General features: G+C 46.7%; 1 protein-coding gene across 4 annotated transcripts in view; it reads right to left on the reverse strand.

Annotated features, from left to right (window-relative positions):
- Positions 1–22,789, reverse strand: part of CACNA1H (calcium voltage-gated channel subunit alpha1 H) — a 127,430-nt gene that overhangs the window by 97,186 nt on the left and 7,455 nt on the right. For all 4 annotated transcript variants that reach the window (XM_026858812.1, XM_026858813.1, XM_026858811.1 and 1 more), the window contains exons 3-5: positions 22,301–22,398; positions 16,571–16,730; positions 7,024–7,339 (exon numbers count right to left, since the gene is read on the reverse strand). In XM_026858812.1, the coding sequence (XP_026714613.1) occupies positions 7,024–7,339; positions 16,571–16,730; positions 22,301–22,398 (574 nt within the window). The remainder of the gene's footprint in view (positions 1–7,023; positions 7,340–16,570; positions 16,731–22,300; positions 22,399–22,789) is intronic.

Below are 22,789 nucleotides of genomic sequence, written 5' to 3' on the forward strand. Positions count from 1 at the left end.
ATTTGTGACCTCTCAAATTTGTTCCACATCAATGTGATCTCTGGTCAGCATCACCAGTTCACAGTGAATCTTGAAAAGCAGAGTGCAGCCAGGGTGCAATAAAGTTGGACACATCACCGGGACTGTTACTGGTGGCCCAAAACCTCATGAAAGTGAACCTACAGGCTTAAAAATGGCATAAAACCTCAACAACTTTTGCTACAAAAGAAAGTTTAGTTGCTCTTTCCATTTCACGCTAAATAATGCAAGATCCTCATCCAACAGCAAAAACATCACTGAATTTAGATGACTGCTGCTTGCAACAAATCACATCTCAGTCCATATTCATGAGGTTTGATTTACTTGATAATTATCCTGTCTTCATTGTTTGTATAAAGTACCTTATGCACAGGGAACGTATTTAACTGTTTAGCTTCAGTAGTAATGAGTCCATTATCCTAGAGAGAGCCATAAATCAGAGTTTTATAGCAGAGCAAAGCTGAAAGATGAAGAGTCTGCAATGAGGAGAGGGGAACGGAAGCCAGACTGAGATCCTTGCTTACAGATGAGTGTACCATATAGTAATTACATGAATGACAGCGCTTCTCCAGACATTTTGTTATTTTACTGTCACACCTTAAAATTATATATTATATTAGATAATATAATTATATTAGAGACTATTGGGCACAAAGGGTGCACACCTTCAAGCACAACTAGCCCTCTGTGCAGGACTAAGACACAAAACACATTAAGGTGTCCAAGTGTCTAAGCTTTACCCATTCACACTAATCAGTGTGGGGACGTGTCTTGGTTCTCCTGGATGGATCTACCAACTCAACACAGTCCAGAGACAGTTGTGTGGGGACTTCAGGGTAAAGAAGCTGAGCCTTTGGCTTAGCATACAAGTCTCCCCTAGGCTACATACAACTTGGTGCAAGGTGCAGTAGCAGCAACTGGTCATGGAGCATGTTTGGGGTGATCAAACCAAATTAAGGTTTCCCTGTAAGAACTGCTAATGTACCTCAAGACCAGTAGCTTTTTCAACACCTAACTGGACTTCAGATTAGGCCAAAGCTTGCTGCAGGAACTCCTCTTTCTACACTGAATACAGGAATCTGTGATCAAGGTAAGAGGAAACCCTTCCAAAACTACAGAGATTACAGTAGGTTTCTGTGCCATGCTGGGTCCCTCCAATAGCTCCCATAGGTTAGCAGGCTCAGACCTGGAATCAGGATGGCCTCTCTGATTTGTACTATATGGGACAATTCCTTCTAACCTTCAAAGTGAAGGAGATTTTTCAAAAGCAACTAATCCTCTTGGAAGCACATTCTCAGATGCTTTAAAGGGGCTGGATATTTTTAGGTTGGGTATTCAGCAAGAAAGCTCTTCAAATGCAGAAAATGATGTTTATTTGGCTGACCAAATTAAAAAAAAGCAACACCAACAAAACTCAAACCCCATCATTTAGAGTGAAATATTTTTGGTGATCCAGAACAGATTTAAGCATCATCTTGAAGCAGTGGAATTGAAAAGCTCAGAACTCTTCTTGCCAAATTCAGCACAGATAAGCATTATTGACACATATCTCCAGTTTAAAGAATGAACCGTTGGACAAAAAAAGTGTCCTTCTCGCCAGAAAATTATCTACTCAATGAACTCTGAAAACATGGGCACCCAGTGTGACAGCTGCTTCTGAAAAACATGGCCCACAAAACTACATGCTGCATGCATAAATACAGTTGTGGTTGGAAGCCTCAGGCTCTTTCACTTCCTTCTGCTTCAGTGTACCTTTTGGATGTTCCCCAAAATATTTGAGACTACTGGAAGTGGAAGAACAGAGGTTGCAGCAGACAGGCAGGCTGTATTAGTAGCATCTTATGTACAATACCCTTGAGACACTGGGGTAACCATTCCTGAGTTGTCATTTTGCAAGGAACTTGGTTGAGGTATCCTAAGGTCCCAGCAGCAAAGCAAGAGAAACACAGGCCCTCAAAAGGTTCCTATTAATATCTGTGTGAGTGATAGTCCAGCTAAGAGGAAGGCGTGTGAGTAGGAACCAAGAGGAGTGACCCTGCCGGTTCTGTCCTACCAGTAGGTTCCAGAGCAGAGGTTTGTGCTTACTCTAAGGGAAAGCAATGTTAGGGCTTCAAGGTCTTGCCTCCTCAAATGAGATGTTTTCTTGACTGAGTGACAGTACAGATGAGGAGGGACTCCAAGTAAAGTTCATTTGTCTCATTTCACTATTGTTTGGTGCCACAGCCGAAGCACACTGGAGCACATATAATTCTTTAATTCAAACAGAAGATATGGTTCCCATTACAGATTTAGCTGAAAGATTTCCAGGCAAGGGACAAATCCTCAGGGAAGGATTCCAATCATGATGAACAGAGGCTGAAACAACGTGAAGTGGGCAACGACTGTGTAACAGATCAGGGCACCAAACAATAGTGAAATGAGACAAATGAACTTTACTCTTTCCAAACCTGAAATCTCCCCCCCAGCTCTTGTACCTTCTCAGCTGACCCATCTACAGGCACAAGCAGGGGTGGAGATCCTGGCAGAAGCAGAGTCAGCAACACAGAGACATAAACAAGCTCCTCATCAGCACACAGCGCAGGGTCAAAATGAATAAATCCTTGATTGGATTGAGATAGCTTACACAAGCTCCCAGGGGCTTTTCTGACAAGCTAGAGTACAGAAGAGGTAACTTCACATCGAAACAAAAGGGCTTTTTCAGCAGGTGGCCTGCAGCATACGGCTGTCACTGCCAAGCTGTCGCACCTGCTCAGGCAGCCTGCCATCATGTTAGGAGTAAAGCATCCACAGAAGGACAAATGAAGGAAGAAGTGGGTGGCATCAATTCCTCTACTTTCCCACCCCAATCTTGTTCTCTCTCCTGAGCTGGTCACCCACACCTTTGTGGCTGTAATGGCTTCAGTGAGACCAGGTGCAAAGAGAAGATCTCCATCTAAGTACGCTATCAAGATAACACCTTGAACTCTTGCTACTTCTGACAGTTCCTTTAATGATGCTCCGTTTCCAGACATCTTTCTTCAGAAGGTGATTCAGCTTTTCCTTTCTTGGGCATTCTTATGTCATGCGCCTGCTGGGTTGTCTTCAGCTCTCGTGTACACAACCAGGCTCTTTTTTTTTTTTCCTGACAGCAGCAAGGGGATTACTGAATGCAAAACAGTCTCCTCCGAATACCCTCACTAGGGCCTTCTGATGATGGGCCAGAGATGTGTTACTTGTATGACCTGATGAACTTGTTAACTGAGATTTCTTAAGCAAAACCTCATAGAAGCAATATGCACTCAAAACATAAGCCAGAAATGGAATTGTGAATCTGAGAGCTGCATCCAAGGACTCATTTCAAGAGGGTCTTTAATTAAGGGAAACCTCTTAGAAAAACATAACTACTTCAGAAACACACATGAAGCACAGGACATAGAAAAGCTAACAGCCAGCACCAGTGGTGTCACAGCCCCTCTAAATTGCCAGACAAATCTTATCTCTTGTGTTGGATGGACATTTCCTGAAATTTCTACAATTCCTCATATCCTGAAACATCCCTAAAATTTTTCCCCGTACATTTGCACTCAAAGTTCAGTTCTTCCAACTATATTCTGGAAAGAGGCACAGAGGAACAGCTCTTCCCCTTGATCTCGTTTTGGTTCCACCTAGCTGATGGTTATTGCTCCTTCAACTCTGCCTCACTAGTTCTGCCAAAAGCATTGCCTCCTGATGTAAAGTGCTATTATAGGTCTTAATTCTCTGCAAGTCAGACATGAAATCATCCAAGATATGGTTCTGTGGTTTGCAAATTAACCAAAGTCATCTCTTCCTCCCTGACTGTGTATCTTACCAGCGATCCAACCTCCTTTTGTTTTAACAGGGTTTCTGCATTCAGGCTGGCCATACCGAGACTGATAGTTAGGAAGGTGGCAGTGTTTTGGTTGCTGCACTGAGCCTGTCAGTAATTCAAATTCAATTGGATTTTGGTTAGGTGGGTAATTTATCATTTGTAGTGTGACAACAATACCTGTAATTACTGCTCTTATTGTTGCGGCTGAAATTCATGTGCAATAAAGGGATCTTAATATCATGCCAAACCTCACAGTTAATTTAGGTTCCATCTCCTTTCATTTACTCTGTAATAAGCTAATTAGTTCCCATAATTTGCCATTGAACTTGCCTTTGTAACAAATATATACATGAATTAGCCTATTACACAACAAATGAGGGGAATCAAAATATGAATAATTTGCAGGATTACATAAGGAATTATTATCCTCTTGAACACCCATAGATGAAGCCACCATTTTTATTCCTTTAAAATTTTATTTGCACTAGGTTGGTTCTCCTGTCCAATGCCTCTGACTTACTCTTCTAGTTGGAAGGTCAACAATGCATTTCACCGACACAGCTTCACTGCCATGTCCCATGTTCAGGATCACTACCATGAAGTTAAACGTCTTTCAGCTTGGCTGCTTAAATCAAATTCTGGCAGCTGAAAGAGCTTGGCCATACTGCTGGCCTCCTGCCTTGGCACATCATTCGCAAGGACATTTTGGAGTAGAGATCTTCAGATTTCCCTGTCGAAGTCTGCTTTTGGTTTTGTTTCTTTGCAGCCTGCACAGTATCAAACTGTGCCCTTGTAAACTCTTGGACATGACTTGCAGTCACTGAACTCAGAAGCTTCCTTCGAAATCTCACCTGAGGGGCTCATTTCACCAACCTCTCTTCTGACAGCTCTTCAACCATGCTAGATTTCCAACTCATTTGGGATAAATCGTGAGGGACGCTTTATCTGGCTTTGTCCTAAGATTGCCATTATGCATACTGGAGGCTTGCCAGACCTTGATGTTCAGTCCACCATCATAATTCTTGTGAAGTACTACATATTCGTTATTCCCCAGAAGAAATAAGAACAATTGGACCTGTCTCATCCAGAACACAGCAGAGCGCTCTCTGCCCAGTAATTCAATATCAATTGACAGGGAAGCTCTTGAGCTACTAAAACCATCAGTTCTACTTTCTGCACTACTTACTTCGAGGCCTCATCTAGCTGACCTGGTGCTACCCAGCTTCAACTATTAAATATAATGAGAGCACAACTCAATAGCTTTATTTGTTAAATGTTCTCTGCTTACAGCAATTGTTTTGATTTAGCATCTACCCTCTTGCAGTAATGATTTACTCTTTCCATATCAAAGTTAAGCAAGCACCTTACTCCCAACAGCTGCTTCTTTACCTGGAGTTATATGGTTTTCAGCTTCTAAAAGCAAGTCCTGACTTCTAAAAGGAATAAAGATGTAAGAAGAGTTTTTGGCTGGAAATACTCTTTAGCATTTGGATGGTCTAAGCAGCACTAAAACCAATCATAAACCTCCTGGCAGCTGCCAAAATGATCTATGGAAACAATATCCAACTTTGCCAGACACTCTGTTCTGCCCAAAGGAATCAGTTGAAACCTCTGCTGTGGCTAGTGTGTTCTTCCTGGCTGAAACTGAACATTCAGGCCGAGGAAATGAAATACCAACATGAAATGAAAACTTGCAGCCTGCAAAAAGGCTCTGGATGTAAAAAGGAAGCAGGACCCCTCAAGAAGACTCATTTTCACCACACTAGCACAGGCACTCCGCAACGCGTTGCTCTCTGCCCTTTCTCTGGCAAGAACATTGCTGCCCCGTGGTGGGAGCCAGACCGGAGCTCCTGGGCACATCCACCAAGCTCTGTCAAAGAACTGTGCAAGAGCAGAAAAAGGAGAGTGCAAGTGCAGCCGGAGACCTGTCTACTATTCTTGCTTTGACTTCCCTCCTTCCTTGATGCAACATTTGCTACCAGTCAGGAATATTCAAAATTACTATGGCAGCTCCTCTCTTGACATACTAATTCCAGGAAAGAACTAAAGCATTTAAAAAAACATAGCCCAGAAGAGACCTGGAATCTGTCTGAACCCTTCTGGATTTGGTTTTAAGCCTCTGACACCAGCACCAGTGTGATTCAAGGTGTGCTACTCTGAGCATGAGAGCAGGCAAGATGCTCGGAGCAAGCAATTGCCCCTTTACAACTCCCAGATGAAAACTGAAAGTTATTAAGTTCATATTATAACATGAAACTAGAAGAAAATTCACAGATAGCTCTAAATGGGTAATTATTCATCATTAACAAAACTAAAAGGGAGAATTTTTTCTTTAAAGAATAGACATCACCTACACTTCAGGAGGACTAAATAAAACAGGGCATCTAGCCAAAAGCATAAAGAAATTGTATTAAAACCAGAAAGTGCAAATTAAAAATGGAAAACAGTACATGGATCATTTAAAATGGGCTAGCCCTGAGAGACCATAGCCTCTGAACTGTGTAGATGAGCTATCCAATGTTCCAGAGCTACAAATGCTTTGAAAATGCTTCAGTTGGAGTGTTTTTATCACCTGTAAAGGCTCCCCCAGTCTGAGCTAGAAGCACCTTGGTCTCTAGTGAAGAGCTGCATAGGTGTGGATCAAGAGAGACTCAAATTCCACGTGAACGGTATCTCTTCACAGGTATTCTAGTCAGAACAGATTTCTTCCTCTCTCCACCGTGCTAACAGGTATAACCCTGCAATTTTAGAATCAAGCCCAAAACATGACATTGAGCTAGTTCCTATGTTTTAGAATGATAATATATCTTGCTTAAGGACTTTGACCTCACTCTCCATTTTCTGATACTACAGCAATAAAGACAGACCCTAACTCTCTGAAATCCCTGGGATTTATCCAGGACTGATTTGCAGTGCTAGGACTTGCCATACTTTTGTATGCTTCAAGAAGTATTTTCCCTCTCTTCTACGGTGCACTGAAAAACCAGCTATTCTCCCCGAATACTCTCTTGAATAGTTGTGCAGGTTATTGTCCGATTCATTTACTTGATGTATCTTTATTTGAAGTTTTACACAGGTGCAAGCTAATTCCTTTCTCCTCTGATGCATCTATCAAAATCTTTCCAAGCAAAAGATGACAAACCAAAAAGAAACAAAAATCTTTGGGAGAATCCTACCTGAAAAATAGCTATCCAGGCATATCCAATATTATCAAAATTGATAGCTCCGTTGTGTGGGTTTACGTCCCCTGCCATGCATACGTTATAATACTGGTTCCAGTTTATGCAGGCATTCCTGCTGCTGAAGTCAGGGTTGTATAAACTTGGGGTGTAGGAGTCCATGCTCAAGGTGCACTCCACCTTGTACTCCTTCCTGTTTGGGATGTTGGAGCATTTCTGCATGCCGTTTTCACGATGCGATGAGCAGATGAATGGGTTCTCCTCCGCTTCGTCGGTCCGGTAGTACGGATGCAGGAAGGTAAGGTTGTATGTCCTGGAGGGGGAAGAAAGAGAAGGGTGAAAACAAACAGTACATCCCTTGTTTCACCAGCAGCAAAAGGTACTGGTTTCTGTGCCTGATTTGTGTATGTTATTTCTCATTTGTGCTTGTGGGGATGGCAAGCCACAGTTGATCTCAGCCCTTACTTTTGTCTATAAAGCTTTTTTCATCCTGTAATGCACCCATGATCTTCCAGTTAAAGATCACCCTAAGTTTTTCCAAGTGAAGAGGGCAGCTGGAAGTTGAAACAAGAGGGTACAGAGAGAAAAATCCCAGCAGGTCAGGTGCTTCCCAAAAACCTAGGGAATTTTTTGTTTCTATCTAAGGATTTTAAGATAGCTCTTGAGCTGCTCAGAACATGCTTCAAAAAAGCTGATGGCGAAGCAGCTTCCCAATAAATCTGCCCCTCAGCACGTCTCTGTGATGAGTGAGCTGAACTTTAACAAGGAGAGACCCAGCCACAGGCCATCTCAAATTCCTTCCGTACTTACATAAGAAAAGAAAGAGCCCACATTAATGGGAACTGTATGCTTACTGCATATCTGATTTAATTGGCCTGGATAAAGTTTATGGCTCTGTTAAAGCTAAGATAAGCAAGTGCTTTAATTGCAGCATGACAGGGACGTGCCTTTTCCCAAGCTGTGCTCCGGGGCAGATCAGAGAGCAGGCAGAGCCTGGGACTTTTCATGCTGTTGGATTAGGATTAGCACTCGTACTGGTGCTCATACTGCTGAAGCACTGCTCAAAATGAGAAGGTGCAAAATCCTAGATCTGACTATCTGCTGTGTTCAGAACTGCAGGGATCTAAGATGCTATATAATCAGTCAGGAGATAAGGGAAAAGGCAACACACAAATTATATGACCAAGCAAGATGTGGGAAAAAGATAAGCAGCTAATTCTTCAAGATAGGACAGCTGTATTTTTATCTGGTTTTGAATGTACCTAACGATTGAATAAATTTGACTCTAATGACTACAAAACTAGTGTTATTCCATACAAGTGCTTGAAATTGCTCCCCAAAACCCTTGAGTCAAGCAAGAGTCACTCAGCAACTGCACTTTAAGGAGAGAGCAATTGCTGCAGAGCCGGGCTGAGGGGAAATCAACCCTGAACAACTTTCCTGGAGAATTTGGTTCTCCTCCATCAATTAATTACTCGAGATGGGTGTTGAGGGTTCAATACAGCTTCAGGAATAGGCAAGAGTAGCACATCAGAGGAACTGGGCATTGTTCACTGGTAATTAAATGTATTCACCAGCTATTCCCCTCCCACTGCACAGTGTTCCCACACCTCTAGACAAAACTGTAATATCTTCTTCGCAGTTTCTATGCCTTAGATTCAAGAGACAAGAAAAACTTGAAAAATGTTTTTCCTCCAAGACTGCCTAAAAGCCTTCTCCTTCCCCTCCCACGAATTGGTTTCACTTGGAGGAAATTTCCATATAAAACAAGCTGAAAAAAAGGCTGAGTGCTACGCTAGCATAGTGTTTGCTAGAAGATCAGATACTACAACCAGCAGGGTTTGTCACACAGAGGGGGGTATTGCGGAGGCTTGCAAAGGATTAAAATGCACCGAGGTGTAGGGATTCGTCAGGGAGTGCTACAGACTTCAGCAAAGACAGCTGGGGAACTTGAGAGAAGAAACAGAGGGAAGAGGAGAAGAAATGCCTGAGAAGTGGCTTTTCCTAACTCACAAGTGGCAGGCAGAGCCCCGTCAGCTCCATTTTGGCCGTAGCAGGTACGCTGAGAGGGGCTCAGTTCAGGGGCAAAGGGCTCCCACACCCTCAAACGTGGTGGGGACCACACCACACCTGGGACATCTCTGCTTACAGCCACAGGGCCTGCCTCAGCCTGCGCACCCAGGGCAGGTCTGGGAGGGCTCTGCACCTCTGTGACACAGGACACAGCCCAGGGCAGAGCCATCCCAGCTTCAGGAAGGACATTTTTCTCTGAAATTTCCATGTTTGAAAGGCCATGGGTGCATGTCTCACTAGCCTCCTCCCAAGAATCTCAGTGCTCAGTAGCTCTGAAGCCTTTCAAATAGGACATTGGGATCGGGCCTTTCTGCACCCTGTGGTGGTGACAGGGGTCTAACACCCCCAGAGCCTAGACCAAGCCTGACTATGCTGTGCACTGCCTAATACAGCACAGGAGCACGGCCACAGGACTCTGGGGTATGACCAGCTACCCCAGGGCTGACTTCACCACTCTTAAAACCAGGACTTTGTGGGTTACAGGCAATGAGCTGCTCTAAGAGTCCATAAGGTGATGGCAGGACAGCTCTCATGGGGCATCTTCTCATCAAAGCACCTGGACCTCCAGCTCAGACTCAACAGATCTCTGCAGTTCTCAGATCCCCAGTGTGACAAGTCATGCAAACTCAAAGCTTTTAGGCAGCTCAGTGCCGAAACCTGTTGCTTGCAGCACAGCCAGCCACAGGCAAATCTCAGACAGTAACCTGCAGCCCTGAAAGTACACACGGAACGCTCAGCCCTGCAACGACCCTGTGCAGGCTTGGGAACAACCTTTGCTCTTTCTGGTTTCCCTTAAAACAATGCTGACCAAGGTTCTTTGATCTGGATGTGCCACTCCAGTGACATACTCTTCCAAACTACCACTGATTTTCCAGGAAAACCTGCTTCAGAGTCAGGCGGAGCTGTGAAACTCAGCAGAAACTTACTTCTTTCACCGCTTTGGAAGCATCACCCCACCTCACCACCAGCAGCAGGAGTTTCCTGATCACAAACACCTTTTGGCAGCAGGCAGGACAGGAAGGCTTGGCACATAGCAGCTCATGGGCCAGTGTAATTAGGATTCTATCCAGAGCAAAGCTGGACTTGCAGTAAAAGATGGACCATCTGGAGGGATGATTGTGTAATTAGCAGCTATGGATGCACAAGCTCCTTTCCTGGGAGCAGTTCTGTGTTCAGATGCAGACACACGTATGTTGTGCCAAGAACACTGACCATGGAAGAAGTGCTCAGACAGAAGAGCTGATGCACCAGCATGATGCTCTGCTCTAACGTCACACCCAAGCTCCCTCTACCCACCATGGCACAATATACACAACATTCAGCACCACACGCAACTCCGCAGCTGCCTGCCCTCCCAGCTGCAGGACTCAAAACATGCTCATTGTCCCAGATAAAGCATTTTTCCAGATAAAGCATCTTTATTTTAACCCCCAGAGCTGATCTCTGGTCTCCTGGTAGCCCACACTAGCTGGGCAGGCTGGACAGGGACATGGCTGGCTAGCGAGCAGCATGCCAGCCAGTTTTGCTGGTGCCCACGCTCCCAGTTTTGTTGGAGGGAAGGACACAACCAGGCTAGGGACCTACAGAACCAATCCTCCTCCTATGCAACGCTTCTCTATTCACTACACATTGCAACTGGAAAGGCCCTTGATGAGCCACATACACAGATCTGAGAGGCTGCATGTTTCCCATGAGTCACCATTTAGGAAGCCTTGGGCTGAAGGAGAAATAACTGCCTGCAGACACAGTGCCCTGGGCTGTGATCTAATAAGCTGCGTAGAGAAGATCTGGGTACAAACCCTCTGGAGAACCAAAGGAACGACACACTTTGGTGGCCGTGGGAGGAAATTAAACGCAGGAAAACAAAGCACAGCTTGACTGCAAAGAGTGGATAAAGGCTGATTTGGTTCTGCTGTCGCTTAACTGATTTTATCCTCCCTTTTCTCTGCCTTGCTCATTTTTGCAATTGCCCTCAAAATCACCTACAAACTAGAAGTCCTCCCTGTAACAGGCCAAAATCAGTTGCATAGGGGCCACTTTCTGCTCAGCCCTTTTCAAGCCCTTCCCTCTTCCATGTCTGCCCTGGGCACAGACACCATGAGCATCCGTCCAGCTGGGAGGGACCTGCGCGATGCTCTGCCACCACCGAGTGCAGCGTGGAAGGGACACACCAACTGACAGCAAGTGCTGCCAATTTAAGACCTTCTTCTAGTTCCTCTACTTGATGACCCTGCTGGCAAAACCAAAAAGGGGAAAGAAGAAAGGAGAGCAAGAATGAGAAACAGTGTCACAGAAAGAGGGAATCCCCAATATCTGTAAAATAAATGAACTAGCTCTGCCAAGGCCATTTACCTCCACGTGCAGGAAAGGTCAACCTGACTTCCTCGTTACTTGCCAACACGCATAGTCCAAATAACTTATAATGATAATGAATCCACTAATCATGAGACCCTTGTGCTCTAGGGAAAAGACATAAGAAACCAAGCCCCAGCATGGCTCTTGTTATCACATTAGAAAGGATTAACACCCCTTTCTCGGCCAGCTGCCCAGTGCACATCTTTCTTTGGGCCTGCAGCAGCTTTGCAATGTATTTCCCTTTCCTTGTCCCTGGGCACAGGGTGGGGCAGAAAAGTCCATTCTGACCCATGTCAAAAGAGGCTGAACAATTATTCTCTGCTCCATCTTTCCCCAGGCTCAGTCCTCCCAGCCCAACCATCTCCTACGCAGGACATCATCCACAACTGCTGGAGTATGGCTTGTGCCCTGAGCGCCATCCTGCTTCAGCTTTCTGAGCAGCAGAGGAAGAAAGGGAAAAGGTGGAAGAAACTCAGCATCAAGCAGAATCTGTTCCCTCCAAGAGGAGGCTGCTCTCTGAAGGAAATTCTGCTGACAACCCAGTGTTGCAGCACAGAGAGATGCCAGGAGGAACAATTAAGCAGAACGCAGAAGTACCTTTCAGACAAACTCAGAGTTGTCTGCCTTAGCTGTATGTGTCTTCTTGAAGCTCTACAAAAGCCAAGGAGCCAAAGGCAGTACAATGCCAAGCAGGTATGGAGTTAATTAAGACTGAAGTGCTCACATTATAACTGTCCTGCAGCACTAAATAAATACAAAGCACTTCACAGCTCTCTCTCCTCTCCTGCTTCCAAGCCCCTGAGTTCCTTGAAAGCCTCTACAAGGGGGAAAACACTTCTCTGTGTAACAACACAGAGCAAGGAGCAGTCCCAGCAGCAACAACCCAGAGAAACTGGCTATGACCCAGTTCCTTTATTTACAGTGATAGCAGCTCATGATGGCAGGAGGGAGCCAGAGGGGCTGTGTGGTGGGGAAGACACACCCTGTAGATCTTACAGATAAACTGCTGTCTTTGCTTGTCCTTCCCACACATGCAGGCCAAGCCTTCCTCTCTCAGACCAGACCAACCAAAAAGGCCTTTAGGAAATTCCCCCTCCAGCTCCCACTGTCAGGGCTCCCCCTGCACTCACTGACACAGCAGTGGAGCCCATCCTGGCACGGCTGTGCAACACCAGGGGAAGCACAGTCTGGCCAACAAGCTCCCCAGGGCTTGAAGAGGTTTCTGAGGCACTGCTCTGGTCTCCAGAGCTGGTCAGAGAGTGACACCTTCTCCCATGTCCCGAACAGCAGTGACCCACTCCATCTTATTGCTTGTCAACTCGCTACTGCAACAGCCCAGTAATTGCCTGTAATTCCGTCAAAGTCAGTGCTAAAAGAGAGAGTCCTGAATAAAGCAACCTCCTTCCAGCATACTGCATTGCAACAGTGCAATTTTCAAAGACAGAGAAAGCAGGTATTTGCAGTGCACCTCAAAGAAGTCCCCAAATTTATATCAGAATGTACTATATTTAAAAATAGCTTCTTTACTTGAAGTAGCCAACTTTCAAGAGGGATTTAAAAGAAAAGGTTTCCACAGGAAGAAGAATGATGGCAAAATCAAAGTCACTTCTTCTATCTGATGCCTACTGTAAAGTTGAATGGCCCAGAAAGCCGCTGCCAGCGAGCGTGCAAAGAAGCATGCAGCAGATAAGAAACTATATTTGAAGCATCGGTCTCTGAGCTCCCTTACACTTCCTTTACTCCAGAAAAGCTTTGGGGCTATGACCCTTCCTTGCCTGGCACCCTGGGTTGTGTTCAGATGCTCACCCTTACTTTAAAGCAGTTCTGTTTTCATCTGGGAGTGTCTGACACTACCACCAAGGGTGAGTCTCACCAGTAACTCAGGTCTTCCCCTACATGGGGCTATAAGGAAAATCTGAGCCAGGATTATCATCTGCTCAGCCCCAACCTGGGTGCACAGCACGCCTGTCCATCCTCCAGCCCCTCACAGCCTGCTGAAGGGCTGGTAAACATTATTTTAGGCTGAGGACAACAGAACTGGGATTTAGTGGGACTTGGCAGACAAAACTAAATAACCAGAATCTCATTTCCCCTTTCTTGCAGAGCTCTATTCTGTTTACTTCTAACCAAAACCAGAGCTTAACTTTAATCCTGAATCCCCTGGGTGAAGGTTTTGCTGTTGGTTTTGTTCCCACTGGCAGCTTTTCCTGGAAGGGGATGGGGGGGTCAGGGCTCTCCAGCACTGATGCCGAGCACAGCAGCTCAGCCCAGGGATGGAGCACAAGGACTCAGTGATGGACCCGCTCCAATCCAACCCTGGGCCTGACTTTGTATCTCCGCACTGTCTTGCAGGCAGATGGTGTCCTGCTGCTGGTCAGCAGGCCCTGCTAGGTTGGGCCCAGTGCTGTATATTTTGGACCATCTGTACAGTAGCAGGTAGATGTAACCCTGAAGTGCCTTCCCTGTTACTTCCGCTCCACTCCTTCTTCCCCTATACAACTTGCTGTTGGGATGTTAAAGACCACTGAAGGGGTGAAGCATATCCCGATGCCTGGAACTATGGATTCAGGAGAATTGGGAATTACAGAAAAGATGGCAATAGTTCCATCTGGATCCCCCAAAACTTCCACACCAAGTTCCAATCAACCTGGGATAGCTTCTAGCTGGAAATGGAAGGACTGGCTCGTTGCAGCCAGGTTTCTCAGGTCTAAATCTAACCCAGCAAAACACAGACCAAGACAGTAGCTTCAGGCTGGGTGATGGTATCAGAACAACCCACATTTTCATGCTGATACCAGCACCAGCAGAGCTAGATTAGCCCTGTCCTGAAACAGAGCGGCCCCATTTCTCTGGAATGATGAAAATTTGCTCACAGTATCCCTGAACACGTGGCATCAAGCAACAGGACTTGTGCACGGGCAACGGAGAGCCCCCAGCCACCCAAATTCACCCCTGCCTGCTGCTGAAGGGGACCCAGAAGCCAGCACAAAGCTATAGTGAAGTGGGAAGGAGATCTCTTACAAATCTCCTGTCTCTTCAAACAGCTCCTGACGCTTAGCACAGAGAGCCTGACTTTGCCTTCTGTGACCGGGACTGAGACCCTGATAAGAAAATCCTGCAACGCCTTTGATGCTGCTAATGGCCATTATATAACAGCCTGCTTAATATCTGTATTTAGTGAATGTTTCCCCTATGGTTAATTTTAAAAGCTCCACTTTGCAGGAAATCACACAGCATTTTCGAAACCTGGTCAAAGAGATGAGAGGGACTCACTGAGGCTAATTACAGCTCTGTGCTCCCTGTGCTCCAACACTGCCTGCACATAGTGCTTGCCCCATGCAACTGGGTCACCCAAGCACAGCTTTAACACCACTCTGGGCTTTTAAACAACAGCTCAGGGGTTACTCTGAGCGATAGAGGGTCTTGGTGACCACCAAATACCTGCTCTGAGTGCAGGAGAGAGCTTGTGAGTTTGGGGCATCAAAATGCAGGAGCAGAAGCATACACACATGGCAGACTCATCGATTTTCTGCCTTTCAGCATTTCTGATGGGATAAGGAGTGCCATCAGAGACAGTCTGCAGTACAGAGAAAGGCTCTCAGCTGAAAGCCACAGGACTACTCAGGGAGAGGCAGAAACAGGACCTGGGGTAGAGCTGAGGGATAATCTCTGCTTGTCTTCCAGGCACAATACGAGTTGTAGACAGCAGATGATTACAAACAGATATAATTACAGGCTCTGTCTCCTCTTACTGAACTAGACTTGCCCCGATTAGCTGGTCTCAGACATTTCCTCACCTCTGATCCACTAACATCTTCAGCAGTCTCTGACAGGAGCCCTTTGGAAGGATTTTCCCAGGCAGACCTCCCTTTTCTGTGAAGGCTCGCAGGCTGCACTTGGTTTTGATCTTTTTGCGGTGCTGATGGATTTTAAGGTGTGCCCTTACCCTGTGCTTCTGAAAGGACAAGTGCAGAACAGCTCAAGCTTGCCATCATGTTGAGGGATTGCTGGGGACCAGCAAGAACCACACTGCCCCATGGCAGGGGATGAGCCAGACTCATTCCAGTGCCAGCAGCACTGCACTGACAGCCTGAACACAGCAGGCAGAGCCCAGGGCTGGCAGCAGGGTCCATTCAAAGCCCCAGATGTGGCAAATGATGAACCACATTCAGGACCCATGCAGGGAGCTCAGGCAGAAGCCAAAGAAACCAGGAACAAAAACAGAGCTGAAGACAGGCACACCAACAGCACAGCTCAAACCAGGACTAAGAGCCACAGGCTGAGCTTAAATAGAGCTCCTGGGCCATGGGGAGGGTGTAGATGGGGATCCCAGGTGAGGATTCATCAGGGCAATTAAGGCCTATTAGCACCTGGCAGGAATGCTGGTCTGTGCAACTGCCTAGCTGGGAAGAACCAAACTTAAGTTTATATCAAAAAGAGCAGGTAAACGAATGTGCTGCTAATCCCTGATGCCTGTCCCAGACTGAGAGTAGTGTACCAATGTCTCTAATGCCTTTCACATCAAGCTTCTTAACACACTCACGAAGATTTATTTATGTGTTTCACAGCATATCCATGGTGCTGTCTGTACCAGCATGCAGACCACCTCATCAGCCCACCCTGGCAGGTGGTGTGGTGTGCTAGGGGACCTCCCAGACCTGTACAGTTTTGTTCACTGGCAATTTTAGGAGAGCTGTAACGCCTTTGTTTGTTCTAAATCCTTAAATTCCCAGAGTCGGGGATCTCAGCTTCCTTGGACAGAGATAATCCAAACCACCGAAGTCCTCATCCTTCAGGTGCAGAAAGAAAACATGAAAAAGCCACTCCAAAACCCTGTTAACTTGCTGGCAAGTGGATTTTTTTTCATACAAAAAGTACCTCGCCAGACTCAAGAGTCCTGAAGCCAACAACCTTGTGAAGAAGCAAGATGACAGCCCAGTTAAGAGCTGTCACTGCAGCTGTGTGGCACGGCCATGTCATGCTCTCAGCTGCAGCGCTGCTGGATCCCACCCTGGCTGCACCCCAGCTGGACACTAACTCCGCTGACCGCTGGGGTTTCTCTGGCAGGAGAGAGGGAGAAAGAAAGAAAAGATGGAGGTTTTTTTGCTGTACTTACATTGCAAAATTCCTGTCGAGGAAACACCTGTTTCTCAGCAGCCCTGCCCAGAGCTGCACACCGACAATCCCAAAGATGAAGAAGACAAAGAAACACAAGAGGAGGACGTTGCCTAACATAGGCAGAGTATCTAAGAGCAGGGTGACGAGTATTCGCATACCTGTGGGGAGAGGAGAAAACAGGTTAGAGGAGCCCTTTGATGGGAAGAGTGGGAATGCCACACCATTCCCAGCTTGGTTGTGCAGCCAGTGCATCCCAGGCAGAGTAACTGGGATGTTTATAGAATCATAGAATCATTCATGTTGGAAAAGACCCTTGGGATCATTGAGTCCAACCATCAGCCCCACTCTACAAAGTTCTCCCAAAAATGTAGCTCTAAGTAATACAGCATGCAGGCAGTTGTAAAAACTTTTTCAAGTCACCCAAGCCATCAGTTGGGCACTACAGCCAATGTTAGACCAGGGAGAGCAGGAATGCAAAGCTACTGCAGCCTAAGTTTAGTTATAGCAGTTGAGGGCTAAGAAAGCTGATGGGCAAGTTCACTTCACCTTCTAATGCTCCTGTGCCACCTCTTGCCCATCACCGTTAAGGCTGAAAAGGAAGGTAAAGAGTACAAAAGGCTGAGCTGCAAATGGGAACAAACAGCGTATCTCCGAAGGGTGGACTTAAGGGTGGGGTTTCCCAATGTTTTCAGTAACACAACACTCAACAACACACAAACACGGGCAATGCTGCAAGACAGTCTTTCCTGGAGAAACGCCCCTGCAAACCATCAGCCACCTGAGAAATTGTCAAAATATATATTTATAAACATACTGAACCTCTCTCATGAATCACACAGATTGTTCCCCTAAACAATACAGAATCTCGTGTAGGATGATAGTTGCGGCTGCTCTCTGGGTGTCCTCCATGGAAAACTCCTCTGCCATGAGGATTCCTCTCCTTGCTGGCCTCAGCACTACCAAGCAGGGGAAATGTTGACTTTTTTGAGGGGTGGAAAGCAGGATGCAAATGTGTCTTCCTCTAAGGAAAGCTCTCAGCTCTGTTCCCATCCCCTCCTCCTGAGCAGGCTGCTGGGAGACCTTCCCAGCCACCCTTCTGCAAGGCTCCCCAAGAACCTGGGTGCAGAGCAGGGGCTGCCCCAGCACCTCTGCTGCCAGGGAAATGCTTATTTCTGTGCAAGATCTTTCATCCTAAATAAGAAATTCGAGGATTGAGTCAACCTTGCAGAGCCTCAGCCAACCCTTGTATTCCTGTCCAGTATGTTCCCAGCATCACTGCCCAGGGGAGACTGGGCAAGGAGGCAGGGACTGGGCTGGCACGTGGGAGCTGCCCCATCTCACATGTCAGGGCACCTTCAAACTCAAGGATAAAACAGGAATAAAAAGGAAATAATGACTTGCAGCTCAGCAGCTCAACAGAGGTTAAATGAACCTCTGAGACACCAACCAGCCACCGTTTTAACAGCTGATAAATGATGAGAGGAGAACTAATGAAAAGAGGAAGAGACAAAGACAAATTCTAAATTGCAGAAAAGAATAAAACCAGAAACAGCCTCGGGAGCCCAGCGCTCAGCAGAGAGCAGGGCTCAAGTTTATGGCATGGTGGAAATCAATGCATCTGCTGGGCAAGGCGACACTGCCACCTTTAGAGGCATTTTATCCCACTAAAATTCTGCTCTGCAAACACCTTTTCCTGACTGTATGGAGCTTTTTCTCTCTCCATCTCCCCTAGCAGGATGCTGCTCTCCATCAGTCATCCCATTTGAACAGAGAGGAGCAGTCACACTGACACATTCTCTCTTCCCCCATCAATTTCCACGTTGGCTTTTTCCCCCCTAGCCAGCTCCCAGGACATGCCTGATGCCTCTCCTGCCAATTCAGCGATGATGCTGGGCTGCAGCCTGGCATCTGTAGACCCCAGGGATGGGTGCTGGGAGGAGAAGGGTCTCCAGGAGAGCAACACCCATCCAACCTGGCACGTCCCAGGCCGTAGCAGGGAGCCAGAGCCCCGTCACACCACTTTACTCCCCTCCTCGTGTTGCTCTGCCAGCGGAAATGCAACCCAGACAAGCAGGGCCGGAGCCGACATTACCTTGTCAGCACGGCACGAGAGGATAAACTGCCCTGGCCAAGAAGTCTGTGCTAATAAATAATTAGGTGTGAGTAATAACCTTTGCATCCCCAGGCAAGAGCCTTTCAAGGTCTCCATGCCCAGCTGTGTCTTGGCTCCGGTGTGGCTCCCTGCTGCTGGCGCCGGCAGCGGATGCCTCTCCAGAGGAGCCGGGATCCTGGCGCCCAGCCCTGCCGGCTGCCCTCCAGATCCCATCCCCGTGCCACCCTGGCGCCAATGCCACCCTGTGGGGAAGGGACACGGTGCTGGCAGCCAGCCTGCACTGGTAAGTGCCACAGGTGGTGTGGGATGGCGGCCAGTGTCCCGGCCATCCCCTGTAACCACAACTCTGGTGTCAGCCACGGGGATGGCACCAGCCTCTGCCTGAAGCAGAGCTGGAGGCAACGGGGGTTTGATTTTGTAATGCTTGTTCCTAACATGTGCTATCAGCACAAGCCCCCCAGGAGCACATCCCATGGCGCTGCCCTTCAGACTTTCCTTGCAAATCTATCTTTGGAAGAGCAGAAAAGACTCACTTAATTCCCATTGGAAAGAGGATGCATGGCTTTTCTTCTTTTTCCCCTCCCCGCTCTCACTAATATCCTCGCCTTCTTTTTCCCAAAAATGGTTAAAATTTATCTCCCTGTGCCAGACAACTTTTTTCCGCTCAGCTACTTTTGGTATTTTGGGTTGTTTAGTGGTACCATTCTTGAGATTGGATCCATCTGTTCGCTATCCGCTAAGGGTGCTCTGGGCTCCCAGCAGAATGTCAAGGGTGCCATGGGAAAAGAGCATGAGCATCAGTTAGGCTGAAACGAGGATCAGGATTTCTTTTCGTTCCCATTCCCCATGATGCCTGGTTTAAACCACATAGTAGAAAAATAAAAATAAAGCAGTGAAATGTATTTTTAAAAACAATGACCACTACTAAAAAAACCCACTAACTACAGCCCCTGCCAACCATATAAATCGCAGGAATTATATTTTTCCCGTCATTTTCAAGGAATAATTTCTAATAGAGATGATGTTTTTATTGGCTGGGGTTCTCCTTTATTTTCTTAACAAATAAAATAAAAATGAAATAATCTTGTGGGTGAATTTATTGTGCCTGGAAGTGAAGAGCTAATAGCACTAGCTGGGGCCCAGAAAAATGCCCAGGCATCATGGGGATAAATTGCCAGGCTATTTCTCATGGGTCCGTGCTTGCCCTGTGCTGCCACCAAACACCAGGCTTGTGTCTTCTGACCCAGCTACAATTTCTGCCTGCTCGATGTCCTTCTGCGACTGCTACCAAGCTGAAAACCCTGTTCCTGCCAGCGGGGGAGTGTCACCGTCCCAGCACTGGGGATGGCATGGATGGGGCTGAGCAGGACTTGCTTCCACACTGCTGGTTGGGATGCGGTGGATGTCCGAGGGAATCCCCCGGCTAAGCTCTAGCATCCCCATGGACACAAGACTAAAAATGTATCATAGAATCATAGAATGGTTTGGACTGGAAGGAACCTTAAAGATCATCCAGTCCCACCCCCTGCCCCGGGCAGGGCCACCTTCCACTAGCCCAAGTTGCCCAGAGCCCCGTCCAACCTGGCCTTGAACCCTTCCAGGGAGAGGGCAGCCACAGCTTCTCTGGGCAGCCTGTGCCAAAATGTAACTCAGTTATTATCAGAAACTGCAAAAATACAACAAAATAGAGGGTTGTCGCTATCCATTTTCCACAGATCCTAGATTATATCAGCCTGAAACACTAAAAGTACCAATGTTAGAAATAAGCATCTCATAAACAAGTAAAGTCTGTGATTATCTGCCCTCCAGGAACTGAGATATTTCTAAGAATACTAATCCTGCTCTGGCACTTGTTCAAGACACTAGTAGTAAGTTCAAGACAATATTAAGACCAGCCTAGCTGCTTGACAAGCTGGGTAACTCAACTCCAAACACTGATTGAGATTTTTTGATTTAATCTCACATACAATTAACAAAAAAATTGAGAATTTTCTATTGCCCATCTTTGGAAAATAATTTAAAAATTGAAGTGGCAAGTGTAGCAGAAGAAGCCTAAAAGGCTTCCTTCAAAGCTTCAGTATCAAGACTCCTAAGGAAGAAAAACGCAAGCTGGACCCAGATCAAAATTTCACCTAGACTTGGAGGCATTTCGATCCCTGGGCTGCAGTTTAATAGGCATGTAAATCCTCAAATTCCCCCAACTTCTGCTCTGAGCCTAGCTGAATCCCAGACTAAGACTCCCACTATTTTAAGGGAGAGCTACGAAGAGCTTCATGGATTTAAATAACTTTGGAGCGAGCCTGATCCTCGCCCCAGCCTGAAACCTTGGCAGGGCTCCGAGCCGAGCACGTGCCAGCGTTCCTCCGCTCCTCCCCATCCCAGCGAGGCCATGGAGCCACCGTGCTCAAAACCCCGGGGGAAAACTTCGTGTTGTGCTTTCGGGCTGCTCCGAAACCCTGGTAACAAAACTTCATTAGGAAAACAAAAGCTCCGGAGGGTTTCATGGTCCCTTTTAGCCTCTTGTTTCTTTTTGTCTTGTTTTTAACTTCTAATGATGTCACTGTCGAATTTATAGATTTTTTTTTTTTCCAAAGAAAAATCCTGAAGAATTTGAGCTCAGAGAGAAACTTCAAAGACTCCTGTGCGCAAATATCCATCTGTTCCCTTGCCTGTTCATCTGAGGTACTGGAATCGAAACCCTTCTGGGGGAGTTTGTTTTGCTGTCCCTAGATGTGCCGACGCGATGGGCAATTAATCTAGGCAGGATGTTCAGTGAGGACTGGCGGGGCTGTGTCATTCAAATGTGCTTTTAAAAAAAACAGGAAATGTTGGTTGGGTTTTTTTTTTTTTTTTTTTTGCAAGGAAGCTCTATGATTTCCATACAATGCTGCTGCATTTTGAATCAAATGGATTTTGGTTAAAAGATGATGAAAGCGCTATGAAATTAGTACCTTGCAAAGGATTGCTCAGCAGACAGCTGATTCCAGCAGGAAATTATTTCAATTTGTTGGTTTGTCTTTCAAATTGGATTTAGAAGACAAGCAGCTGAAGCCACTTGAAAATGGATTTAGGGGCCACTTGAACTTTCTATCGTGGGTGAACCCAATTTTGTTTTACATGACAGCAAACCTTCTGTGGTATTTTACCCACAAGAGAGGCTGCTGCGCTTCTAATCCTGAACACAAAGAAAGGGAAAGACCTTAAATAGCTGAGAGAGGAAAATGAACCCATCCGGGGCAAGAAGATCCTCCTGCAAACTGACCTTTCCCCTTTCTTTATAGCAACTTTGTTATTATCTTTGCACTAAGAGCAGAGGTACTCGCCTCAGAGTGTTCACAAAAACACTGGAAAGCAGCCACAAAAATTTGGCACCCCAGGTATAAAATCTACTCCTTGCCCTTTACTAACACTGATAATCATAATAAACGATCTCTAACTTGCCATTAAAAATTAAAATAAATGAACTTGCTCTCAGCAGCAGGAGAGTAGACAGCTACTGCAAGGCTCAGCATTTAGAGAGCCATCTGGGATGGCTTTCCCCCCCGGTTTCGGGCGGGGGGTGAGTCAGGCAGAGCCAGGCAGTGTGGCTGTGGTGTGGACAAAGGTGTTACTTACTCGGGACCCTGTTAATGGCTCGTAGCGGCCGAAGTACCCGGACGGTGCGAATCGCAGACAAGCTCACGTTGTGTCCGTCCAGAGAATACTCCATCATGCTGCAGGGGAAAGAGGAGAGGTGTTAGGATGTGGGGTGCTCAGTCTCTGGGCATGGGGGGACTGGGGCTGTTGCTGCGCTCTGGGAGCCACAGCGCAGGCTTGCCAAACCACCCACTCCGTGTTTGCAGCTCATAACGTGCATCACGCTGTCAGTGGGGGATAGAAGGGATATTTCAGCCTCTAAGAGACTGAAAATACCTACAGGAGCAGCGATGGTGCAGGGGCTGGCAGGCAGACGTGCTCCAGGCTAAGGTGCTGCAGGCACGGGTAACACATCGGAAAGCAGAACCTGGCACGACAAGGAGCTGCAAAGTCGGGGCCACAGAAATCAGGGCAGAGGGGGAGCCCCCACCTATATGCTCAGCTTCCACAGCCATGCTGCTCTCCATT

The sequence above is a fragment of the Athene cunicularia genome (assembly GCF_003259725.1).
Source record: "Athene cunicularia isolate RWA chromosome 14 unlocalized genomic scaffold, athCun1 chr14_part1, whole genome shotgun sequence".
Lineage (NCBI taxonomy): Eukaryota > Metazoa > Chordata > Aves > Strigiformes > Strigidae > Athene > Athene cunicularia.